This window comes from Pundamilia nyererei, unplaced genomic scaffold, assembly GCF_000239375.1.
Source record: "Pundamilia nyererei isolate P.nyererei 1_Seehausen unplaced genomic scaffold, PunNye1.0 scaffold00312, whole genome shotgun sequence".
Taxonomy (NCBI): Eukaryota; Metazoa; Chordata; class Actinopteri; order Cichliformes; family Cichlidae; genus Pundamilia; species Pundamilia nyererei.
Window position 1 is genome coordinate 126,798 of NW_005187713.1, and position 12,453 is coordinate 139,250.

General features: G+C 38.5%; 2 protein-coding genes across 3 annotated transcripts; both read left to right on the top strand.

Annotated features, from left to right (window-relative positions):
- Positions 1–376: 376 nt before the first annotated feature.
- On the top strand, positions 377–3,732 carry LOC106456498 (uncharacterized). Its single transcript, XM_013915490.1, has 7 exons — positions 377–485; positions 654–725; positions 1,556–1,621; positions 2,146–2,187; positions 2,634–2,690; positions 2,796–3,234; positions 3,719–3,732. The coding sequence occupies exons 1-7, from the start codon at positions 468–470 to the stop codon at positions 3,730–3,732; spliced, it is 708 nt and encodes a 235-aa protein (XP_013770944.1). The 5' UTR covers positions 377–467.
- Positions 3,216–12,396, top strand: LOC102198403 (muscle M-line assembly protein unc-89-like). Of its 2 annotated transcripts, none has more exons than XM_013915499.1 (25): positions 3,216–3,941; positions 4,090–4,209; positions 4,308–4,397; positions 4,539–4,601; positions 5,134–5,193; positions 5,304–5,339; positions 5,439–5,495; positions 5,590–5,640; positions 5,721–5,789; positions 6,148–6,213; positions 6,295–6,402; positions 6,534–6,593; positions 6,699–6,764; positions 6,886–6,936; positions 7,055–7,108; positions 8,300–8,362; positions 8,588–8,698; positions 8,789–8,887; positions 8,987–9,046; positions 9,131–9,199; positions 9,953–10,021; positions 10,134–10,173; positions 10,275–10,329; positions 10,973–11,318; positions 11,491–12,396. In XM_013915499.1, the coding sequence occupies exons 1-25, from the start codon at positions 3,933–3,935 to the stop codon at positions 11,893–11,895; spliced, it is 2,277 nt and encodes a 758-aa protein (XP_013770953.1). In that variant the 5' UTR covers positions 3,216–3,932; the 3' UTR covers positions 11,896–12,396. The 2 variants fall into 2 exon arrangements, with proteins under 2 accessions (XP_013770953.1, XP_013770954.1); XM_013915500.1 differs by having other exon boundaries at positions 6,298–6,402.
- Positions 12,397–12,453: the final 57 nt, after the last annotated feature.

Here is a 12,453-nt window from a genome sequence, read left to right on the forward strand (position 1 = left end):
TCAACCTTGACATGAAAAAGCGATCAAAGGACAATAACAAAGGGAAATTAAACAGGTGCTATCAAATTGTTATTATCGTTATTATTATTATTATTATTATTATTATTATTATTATTATTAGTATTGCATTCTTGACTTTTTAAATGGCCGTGACAAAATTAAAGCATTAAAATATAATGTGTAGAGGTCTAAGGCACTCTTAAGCCGTGAATTTTGGTGTTATTTGGGCTTCAAGTGGACGGAACAAGAATCGCATGTGCAGAAAACCCTCTTATTTTGAAAATCCTCAGACCGGCCGACCTGTCACAGGTGAGTGAGACTCAGAGCTAATTATAAACGCCACTCCAGTAGGTCCAGAGGAGCTGCTGCGTTTAAATGTAACAGTGTGTAAAGGATAACTCACACAGGTGGGGAAACACATACCGGTTCACCTTCAACATCAAAAAAATTAACCAGTTTTGCTCATCATGAGGGAAGATGCGGCTGTGAGTATTAAAGAATTTCAAGTAAATAGCGAGTAATCAGTGTGAGACTGTTGCAAGCTAATTAGAATGTGCAGGCTGACGCTTTGAGGAGGTTTAAAACTTTCCATTGTCAGAAACTGCAGCTTCATTGTTGGTAATCAGTTACTTTGATTTGTTTGAATATTGTAGGAAAATATCGAGGGAGGGGACGAACACGGAGAGGCGACAACATCAGAAGCTGCATCTGGAGAGAGACGACGTGTGAGTACTTAAAAGTGCACTACTCAATGAACCACTCAAAAGATATTACAGTTTTCACATTATGTCCTCAGACTGGTAAGCACTCTCTCTTCATGGTTTCATGTGTCATCGCCAGTTTCCCTGTACTGCTGCTGGCATGTTGTGCTGTTTTTGTTCAGGCAAACGAACTAGATTGACATACCCAGAATATCAAGATGCCTCCTGTCATGCGTGCCTTTTCCACAGCAAAGCTAATTTTGTGCGATCACTGCTGTTGGACTCTTCTCAATCACAAACATACAAATTCAAATCAAATTCAAATTTTATTTGTCACACACACACACAACCATACACAGTATGACACGGGGGTGAAATGCTTGTAGCTGTACAATGCCCGACCATTAAATGACAGAAGAAAAGTTTTACAATATTTACAATTTACAGTTTACTACAAAAATTTACAAATTAACTTAGGAATTTACAGTAAAGTACATACATTGATTCATTTAATTTCTAAACACAAGATTCTACAGGAGGAGTAGGCTTACCGGATTTCATTTTAAAGTAGATGTTGCGTAACTTCATGACATCAAACAACAGACTAGAAAAAAAAAAAAGCTGCTAAGAAGCCACAAAATACAGGAACTACGAAGAAAAAAAAAAAAAAGAACCTTCTGCAGGAATACATCCTTAAGTCTCAGAAAGTTACATGTAGCTATTTTGTTTAGATAATCATCATCATTTTAACTGCAATCTGAAAATATTCCATTGATACCAAACTCACTGGTATTGTACTCGCTGGCTCACAACAAAGAAAAGCGGACCATAATCCATGCATGTTATCTTTACAGAGTATTGCGGAACTGCAGAATATGCTGAAAAGAGTTCCCCAGAGTCCTTTCCATAATCGGTACAAGGTGAGCAGACACACAAATGCATGCTCTTGCTTTCTATCTACAATCCATACTTTCTTTGGAGGAAGAAGCGAGGGGGGTGTCAGAATTTCAGGTTGTCTAAAAATTTTGACGTAACAACTAAAGTTTGGTGTGTGGGTTTTTTTTTTTTTTTGGTTTTTTTTTTTTGGTTATTTTCTCCAAAGTTTAAATGAGAAAGTTACAATTTGTAACAACCTGAAATTCTGACTAATGAATGGCAAAAAACCACAGAGGGTAGAAAGCAGTTTTTCACTTACACAGAACTGCAGGTTGTGTAAAATTTTTGGATGTGCCTCTGTCATACTTGTGAGTTATGGTTTAAACGGCACCAAAATAAGAGTTAATGTTTAATGGACAGGTGTGGGAGTGCATGTCACATGCCTGGAAAAGTGTATTTACTGATTAGCATTTCAGGCAACAAACACATGATACGTCCTGATAATGTCATTATGTAAACACTTCACTCTAGAAATCTCTTTTTAGTGTCAGTGACTTTTTGCCCACAGGGTGGTGAGTGGTCAGATGTGACTGACAACGCTGAACCACAGGTGAGTTTGTGAGATTGTGTTAATTCAAACTCATCTTTGTGTTTTTAGAAGTCCTCCTCTTCTGTCTGTGTCACAGGTTAAAGCTGCACCCTTTGTCTAATCACGCTGTTGTCAAGAGATCTTGTCTGACTGGACTTTTCTATTAATAAAGTGCCTTGTCAGCATGTTGTAGCGTTTAATCTTAGACTGTCAGTAAAAGAAGCATTTCTTAGCGATGCTTTCCAAATGACTTTGCGAGAGGAACTATTCTGGTGTGTGGCCATTGAAATATTAAGAAAAGATCAATTGTGGGCGATACTGAAGCAACTAAAGTTAAACTTGGCATAAATACTACCCTGCCACCATGAAACAATCTGTGTAATTGTTTGAGGAACATTTCCTGTTAAGCTCTGAGATGTTTTTGCATGACATGACTAAAATCACTTCCTTTTCTCTCCTTTTAAAAGACTAATGGAGTCAATGGGAGTTCTTCCAGGATGAACCCTTTCTATGCATATTACTTGGTATGTATATTACGCTGATGTCATGCTTTTAAACCCAGATGACAACATCACGTTTTTGTTTTAGTTTTTTGTTTTTTAAAGAATAATCTTGTGCCCCACTATCAGGAAAACAAAGGTGACATAACAGAGGACCAAAAAAAGAAAACTTCGGAAAGCGTCGACTGTGATTCCCTTTTTGTGTCTCCACCTGACTTTCAGAGCGATCTTCCCTCTGAAAATAGGACTGAGGAAAATGGAGGCATGTTTCCTGAACCCAAGAACAACCTGTTCAAAAGCCAAAATGACAACAATGACCAAGACCTCTTCCACAGATCAGCACCAAGTCATAATGCAACTGTTAATGGTTTTCATGACGTGACCCTGAACTCTCCAAACTTATTTAAAGCAACTCCGGCTCAGGGGCAGAACCTCTCTAAGAGTTTTCCGCCCAGAAGCTCTGACCTCTTTAAAGGCGAAGAGGACGATCTTTTCCAGGCTGATAAAAAGGAAGATTTGTTCGAAACTGCATGGGCTAAGAAGGCGGACCCTTTTGATAAAGCTGCCAGTACATTTGTAGACCCATTCACATCTCCTTTAAATAAGGAGGATGATTTGTTCCAGACTCCAAAATCTACTGTGGCAAATCCATTTTATACTGCCACTGAGAAGGCGGATGATCTGTTTCAGTCACCACAGCCATTTTACACAGCCCCAACCAAAGAAACTGATTTATTTCAGGCAGATTCAACAAAGAAAGACAAACAAGATACTAAAGAGAAGGAACTTGTTGGCTTGTCTTTTAAAGAAAACTTGAGTGTGTTTTCCACTTCATCGACTAATTCAGTTGATCCATTCGCAAGCCCGATCACAAAGGATTTATTCCAAGATGTCTCCAGTTTGGGTGACCCATTTGGTTCCACTCCCTTTACAAAATATGACCCTTTCCAGGATGTTTCTAGTGGGACCCCAGACATTTTTCAGCGACTTCCATCACAGAGAAGGGCCTCCAAAAATATTGCCTCAGATTCCTCATACTCTTCTCTTAACAGTCCTTCAGAATTGAAATTGGATGTGCCAGACGCATCATCTTCACATGTATTTAAAAAATCAAAAGCTCCACCACCAGTTCCACCAAAGCCTTTCCAAAAGCCACAAGAGATTACCTTGACAACTCCTCGGGGAACCAAGCATGACATTCTTCAGCCGACCCCCATCATTCAGGCCGGGGATCTCTCTGACTCGCCCAGCCAAACTCCAAGTAGAATGAGCAACGTATGTAACAACCATCATTCATTATCTGTACATTCAAGTGTGCTGTGATGAAGTTCCCTTTGTGCAGTAGGTTGTATATCAGCAGCAAAGTTTAACTCTGATTTGTACGACATGCGCCTGATAGTTTCTTTTATAATCAATTTCGCAGATGCAGTCTTTTAAACGTCCGCCGAAGCCGCTTCCTCGAACTCGACATCGAAGGCCAGAACGGCCACCACAGCCAGAAAAGCCACTAAAACCAGAAATGGCACCACAGTTGGAATCCCCTGTAGGCTAAAAACTAAGTTTCCTCTTGTTGAGCTGACAAATATGCTGGATTTACTTTGCTTTTAACTGCCTTCTTTGTCTCCTCGCTGCTGTGTTTAGAGTGAACCTGAACCAAGCGTACCGAAGGTCTCTCCCAAACCATCCTTCAAAAATCTAAAACCGATTACTCGCCGTAAACAAAAAACTCCGGTACGCCATGGGGTTCAAATTTCAAATTTATGTGGCTAATTGGTTTGCACATAAGAAGAGATTAAAACAGTAGTTTGTTTTTATGATGCTCTGAATAGGATATATTATTTTTATAAATATTAATTTATTATAATTGTGCAGGAAATGAAACCAGTGGAGCCTGAGAACTATGTTGTCTTTGAAGACATCCTGTTTATTGGGCAGGTAAGTTTCATTAATCAAATATGAGACTTTGATCACAAATTTTCCAGAGATTGCGATAAAGATGAGGACTTTCTACAGAAAGACCGAGGCGACACCGTTTATGAGATCCTATGGAAATGTTGGATGGAATGAACATTAAGACACTTTTACTACTGGATAATGTCAGTTGGCTTAATATGCATTCCATATAAAGATACAAGACCAGTGAAGCCAAATTTTACCTTTATGACTACCAATCAATCCCATTCAAGGCAGTTTGTCTATTGGAAAATGTTATTATCGAATGATGAACTGATGCTGTATATTGACCTGATGGTAAAGAGAGACCATCTGAAATGGAAGCCAAACCTCACTGGGTGCAGGAATGTACTCTGTTTAGGGTGGATATGCATACTAAAACTAAATGGCACCACCACTGCGTCACATAAGCTCTTATGCTGTTGTTGCACAAACACATATTATAACATGAATTATTACAAGAGGGTGGGCAGCTGGCAATATAAAGATCCGTTTTATTAACATCTTAAAACAGGAAAGGTGTGTGGAAGACTGGCCTGATGACAGTCCTCAGCTAGACCCAAACTTCAAACCTGTAAGAACACATTTCTTAAAATTGACCTTGGAGAACATCATGAACTCATGTCTAATCAAAATTATGCTTAAAAACATTCAAGCTACTAAACGTGATATTTTTTCCCCTAGTCAGGAACACTGAGACTGCGAAGGGAGTCGCTGAAGGTCAGACACGTTCGTTATTTGACTAGCTTTTATTTATTTATTTATTTTTAATCGTTATTTTAAACCAAAAAGTAGCTAAAAGTCAAATATTTTCTTTAGGCAATGGCCGATTCTGATGGAGGAAGTAGTGAAGATGGGAGTCACAGCAAGAGCAAGGTATCATCGATCTCATTTTATTCATTGTTACACATTCCCGGCTGTTTTACATCCTATGTCTTGCATGTAGCTTCACCTCCAGTATTTCTTATAGAAAAAGAACAAGGCATTCAGAATGTCCCACTTGTCCAGGAGAGGGTCAAAGGTACGCTACCAAAAACCGTTTCCCTGCTTCTTTCTGTGTGACTGTTTGTCATTTTAATGCCAAGGATTCTCACTTTTTAGAGCAAATCTCCCGATGTCATAAATAATGGGAAGAGCAACACGCTGCCCCTCACGAGTAAAGCGTCCAAGGTAACACTAGATTGTCCAAATTCTCTGTGGTTGTGCAATATTAAAGGATAAAACTGGGGAAAAAATGGGAAAACATTATTCTTGGAAGAACAAATAAAATGATCAATGCTTTGAGAAATGGTTCAAGTGGGAAACATTCCTGTGTCTCGGGTGATCTGTGCCTTTCAAATGCTAGGCGAATCTGTAAGCCACTACACTCCCAATAGTTTAGAATTTCCTTAAAGTTTTATAGTTAAAGTAATAAATATTAATAAAACCTGGGCATGACGTTTCGCTTCACCATAAAGTTGGTCATTATTAGATTCCTAGCGAGCACACTAATATGTGTCGTTTTTTTTTTTTGTTTTTGTTTTTATAGGAACAGTTTTCAGAGCTGCAAATGTCTGCAGGAGAGTTTGAAGATAACAAGGAGATGGACTACAAAGTATAGATTATGTTCCTCCCTCTTCTAACATTTCATTAGAATTCATAACTTTGTTCATTAACAATATGTTTTTATTACCAGAAGAAAAGTGTGAAGCCAAAGGTTGGTCACCTGTTTAGGAGACCATCTGCCAATTCCCCTGTGCTGGAGGAAAAGGACTTGAATGGACATTCACCTTATGCATCAAAGGTAGGTTGTGTGAATGAGTAGTTGGTATGGATACATTATTTTCCCCCAATCTTTGTGTAAATGCTTTGAGTTGCTGCCATGTGATTGGGGCCTGATATTTGCATTAACAATGGATAATGTGCATTTTACAGGGGGCAGCTTTGGAGCAAAGTAGTGGTGAAGAGGGGGAAGAAGGGGAAACTCACGGAGAGGTTGATGCTCTGAAATTTTTTTTTTGCTTTTGTTATGCTTATGATAAATAACAGAGTCTGCAGACTGCCGTGCATTTTAAGAAATATGGTCTTTTCTCTCTCCAGAAAACCAAAAAGTTATTGAAAGTAAAGTTTGTGCCACGCAGAGGATTCGTCATTGCTCCAGTTAAGGTATTACACACACAGAGCACTATTTAAATTTCAGCTTTTACTGCTTTGTAAGTAAAAATCATGTAATTTGCAAAAAACTGTTTAAAAAATGCAAAAATGTTTTAAATAATTTTCTCTTCAGACAAATGATTCAAAGGGAGCTCATGGTTATACACCTCATAAAGGCTCAAAGGTAGGAGTGTGTAAACTAGGACTCCTGTAGTTTGGATGTTGCATGCGAAGTTGCTCAAATGTGGTATTTGTGGTATGAAGGCATATCACATTCTTGAAACTGTTGTTTTTCCATGTAGGAGAAATCACATGACGGAGCTTTTGGTGCACATGGCTACACACCTGATAAGAAGGTAACAGTCAGATTTGGCTTGCATAAACCTGTCTTCTATAACTCGGTGTCCTGTTTATAACCAGTTTGCTCACCCTTTATAAAGGGCGAAGCAACAGATGTTAGCATGGTTTTGTTTTTAAGCACTTTTTATAGTCGAATGAAAATAAGTAAATAGGTACATCAAAAAGATGTATTCTTAACTAACCTAATTGTCATTATTTATAATATGTTTAGTTTTTGTAATGAATTACTATTATTGATTACATCCCATATTAATTGCTATTTAGAAACCTTGTAGTTTGAAATGGTATTTGATGTAATGAAGCCTTGTAATCACTCTGCCCACCAATATTGTCATATTGTGACATTAACATCAGAACTGATAAATGAAATTATCACATGGATGGGAAATTCAAACTGCAAGCTTACCAGGAGTTGTACCAATGAAAGGGGAAATATTTTCTTCTATCTTACGATAATACATAGAATCTGTTTGCCTGCAATTAAGAGTTGCGCAATAAAATTTGACACATATTTTGGCTCCTTGAAAATTATCTATAATGTGACCATTATCTTATCACATTATGTCTTCATGTTGCCAAGCAACCACCTACCTACCAACGGGCTTAACCCGTATTCTTTATAGCATTGTATGATATTATTTCACAATGCTAAGATGTTGTTTATAGCCACAAAATTAGGACGATGCCTCCTATGACACGTGTTGTTGCCTAGCAACCACCTGACAATGGACTAAAATCACAGACCAAATAATACTGCGCCATGAGCATGTACTAGTGTTATTGAATGCATGAGTTAAATGTGACTCAATGAACCCACCTTAAATCTTAATAGGACAAGTTTGCTTTGTTTTGATTGGCCGTCGTTCATTTCATACTTTACAGATGATTGTGTCCTCGAAAGTTTAAAAAGATTATTGGATTATGCAAACTCAAGTTATTGGTTTCCTCTGAAGGGGAAAAATACGGCTTTGTATCGCCTTTAGTAGCTTTTTGTATGGTTTGTGAATAATTTGTCCTCAGCAGGATTTAGTTACAGCTTTAAGGGTGAATTCATAACAGATTGAATATTCAGGAATTTTATTATAATATTTTTGCTCTGAGTAATACTATCTGGATTCAGGATGGTGAGTAATGAGTTTTTGATTTCTGATTTTCATAAAGTTTCTTCTTTTCTTAATCTGATAAAGACCAGCTGGTGTGCAGAGGAGCTAGAAAGTGAAGAGCTAAATGAAATGGAGGACTGCAAACCGGTATTTTAGGTTTTGTTTGTTTTGTTTTTTTGTTTTGTTTTTTTTTTAAATTTCTCAAATTTGTGTTTTGTAACATTACCATTAAAATCTTTGAAACAAGGTATTTCCATTTTTTTTTTTCTTTTTTTTTTGCCGAGTGACTTGTAAGTTGATTCTGATCTATTCGTGCTGTTAAATACATCTTTGTGCCGTCACCGTGACAAATAAATGTTTTTTCCCTGCTAGAAAAAAGCAAAACCTAAACCTCCCCTTCCTGTGCCACGAAAAGCTAAGACAGCCAATGGACAGAGTGAACTAATCGGACTCAGCTACCACACACCCCAGCATGCATCAAGTGTATGTTTATCTTACAATCATTAGCATAACACACTATTGCTAACACTTATTGAGCTTTGGGTTTCATTTATTTACTTCCTGCTTCTGCAGAATGTGTTTGCTGAGGACTACACGACAGACAGAGATTTCACGAGTCCTGGAGAGATGTATGATGAAGATAAACAGGATGAAGTGGACTTCTACAAACCGGTACTCATTTCACTTTGATTTACTTCTACTGCTTTCTTTTGCCATCATGTAATATATGACTGAAAAATACCTGGTTTTTTTTTTCTCCCCTGCCAACAGAAAAAGGCCTCAAAACTTCAAAAGTCGCCCAAAAAAGTCCCCAAAAAACTGAAACATAAGGTTTGCTAAACTTTGCAGGAGTTTTTCTTATTGCTGTCTGGTCTTCAGGTACAAGACCGCATCATTACTCTGTCTGTTTCATAGAACAAAGCCACACATGCAGAGAGTGAAGATCCACCAGGAGCTGGTGACTACCTATCAGAGGCTGCTAGGGTGAGTTCACAACTTTTAACATGAAAAAAACCTAAATGTTACAAAAGTACTTTGACTTATACAGCAATGAATAGTCTGTCCATAATCCTTATCTAATCACACCAGTATTGATGTCCTAATAAGAAGCATTTACTTCCTCTCAGGTTATTCTGGAATGTGATACACATTCTTGACTTGGCTTTGAGTTTGATAACAACTTCATGCTCAGTTAAAACATTTTCCATCGAATCATCTTCATGGAGAATTTTACCTTTAAATAATCTTTAAATTAACAATGCTGTCATGATAAACTTGGAACACATATCAGTGCTGGGTACAGCGTTGTTACCAGTTTTACTATTTTACACTAATAACTCTGTTCTAAACCTGATTTAGTAAATGAAGTGTGTTGCTGTGACAGAACCAAAGCCTAAAACAGGATCAAACAAACTGTTCTGAGTGATTTTCTTTCCTTAAGAACATTTTGTCGTTATTTATACATGGCAAACTTTCGTTTCTCAGTCGTCGGCTGCTTTTTGACAATGAAATGTCTTGTTCCCCACTGCTGCCTTCGTTCTGTTTCTCTCTGAACCACATTCCTTTGACATGCGGCCAGACTGGTTTAGTTGCATAGTCTGACACACCAACTACAACTTGATATGTGCAAGGGCTCAGCTTGTTTTGATAAGTCATGTATGAATGTGTGCTGCAGAGACTTGTTGACTCAATCACTGGTTTGTTTTTGGTCACGTCCACCCCTCCTTTCCAATTTAGGCAGAGTGGCGGGCTGCTCAGATGGATGAGCAGGCTTTGGCAGATAATGAGAATGAAGATGAGGATGGGGTCAGTCTTTGGGGTTTTTTCCGGTCCTTTTTTAAAAACACTGCAGATACTCTATTTTAAACAGGCTTGTTTACTGATCTTTCAAGTAAACCGTCACACTTCATTTTCACAGGACACTGATAGTTTGATGGAGTGGTGGAACACAGTGGAGCGTGAGTCACAATCAGACTTGTTCACATTGAAATAAAGGAAGCTAACACTTTGACATATCTTCAAAGCTTAAATAACACCTCTTGCTTGTTTTGCATTACAGAATGGGACGAGGTGGCATCAGACGATGAGGAGATAGTCATGAAAGATGAATCAAAGTACGTGCAGTAATTTGCAGCTTGATACCAGAAGTTAATGTTGTGGTAATCTGTCATTCAGTAAATAAGTACTAACCCCTCCTTTTTAAAATATTTTTTTATAGGCAAATGGGTGCAGTGCTTATTGTGGTTTTTGTTTTTTTTTTCTTTGTGTTTGTTTGTTTTGTTTTTGTTTTTTTTAATGTTCAAAAACGTGTGGAAATACAGTAGATAAGGTGAACTAGTTTGTAATGTGATTGAAAGTTAATTATCAGGTATTGGCCACCTTTATTCTTTATAATAGACTGAACTCTCTTAATGAAGCTTTCTTATAAAAGTGCTTCTTTGCCCTGTTGGCTGCCTTCTGCTCTGTTCCCTGACATTTTGATCCCATTGATGTCATTTTGATTTTAAGGTCACATTACATGCCATGTGTTGTGAATCATTTTGGTGGTGCAAAATTATGCCTGGAAAAAATAGCATTGCCTGTCAAATCTATGATATTGGTTCACTTACATTCTGGCTAAACTGGAAGCCAGGAAAATTGGCCTCTTCAGGCCAGGTCAGCAGACAAGCTGATGCGATCCCAGATGTTATTTTATCAAGAACCCGATTTTAACTCGCTGCTTCCAATTCTCTGCTTTGGCTCTCGATTACTTCCCAGGTCGTTCACCATATTGGCAGACAAGGTTCATCGAGGCCTGCGTGTATTCAACAAGGTCTTCACAGAGCGAGCCGAGGTCCTTTGGCAGGACATCATCAAGCTCCACGCCATTGCTGACGACATCAACGAGTTCCACCAGAAAGCCAAGATTGCTGGCATCACTGGTGGCACCACCACAGCTGTGGGCGGTGTGACAGCTATTGCTGGTTTAGCTCTGGCACCCTTCACTTTTGGCGCCTCTCTGGTAATTACAGCTATAGGTGTGGGTGTGGCGACAGCTGGAGGAATAACTTCGGCCTCTGCAGCCATCTCGGACAATGTTAACAACATGCAGGACCAGAAGAAGGTAAGCTGCAGTTTTATAAAGCGCAGTGCTGTAGATTACTTGGAAACTTCTCAGAGCAGTGTTTTTACTTTTCATTTGAGGATTTAATGCAACTTTTTTGTAAAAGTTAAAACTGAATATCACGTCTCATCTCATGCTTGAACCTGCCTTTTTCTTTTCTGACTCTCTTTAGGTTGAGATAGTGCTGCAAGAGTATGAGACTCACCTGCTGGACATCAACAAAATCCTCCACTTTGTCAATGAGGGCTTGTACAAACTGCGAGGCCATCCGTTTCTCAGGTCTGGAACCCAGCATTACTCAGAGGACTGGGAGATCCGCAGGGCCGTCCAAATAATAAGCTTGGTCGACTCCCCCGTGATGCGAGCGACGGAAATGACTGACGGAGCGGTGGCCGCAGTGCAAGGACTCTTTGAAGGCATGGATAAGTTCTTCACCAAGGACTCCAGGGAGCTGAAGAAAAGCTGCAAGAAGGAGATGGTAGCTAGACTAAAAGAAGTTGCAGCCGTGCTCAATGACACAATAGTGGAACTAAACGCCTTCAGAGAGGAGCTTCAGGAGGCCACTGGAAGTATTTGAGCAACTCCAGCACATTGCTACTCATTTATAAAAGATTACCAACACCCTCTCCTGGCTCACTGATCGAACTGTTGATTCATTTTGCACCTGCCTTTAAATATGAAGTTTCAGATTGGTTTATTCTATTCGAGGTACTTTGAGTAAATTACAACTGTGCTGCAAGGAGTGCAACACATGTGACGCTTGTAATGGTCACTTTGGCTGCAGACAGTACAATGCAGTTTCATGATTGACATTCCTGTCACACGTATTAAAATGTTTGCAGTGGAAGTATTAGTGGCATTGTGTTTGGTAAACTTTACTCTTGCAACTATTTTTTATTTTTTTTTAATTATCTGTAAGAAAAACTTTAGAAGAGCTGAACTCATTTTAGATGTTTAAAGAGAAAATGTGACAGTGCTTCATATTCACAATCAAATGTTTGGGTAATTGTAATTTATTGAATATGTTAATTTATTTTTAATATATCATTGTACTGTTCTTCTACAAACAAGCCTAAAGTTTATGAAGAGAAATAACCCATTTGCATGCGCATTATGGTTTTGGGTTTTTTTTTTT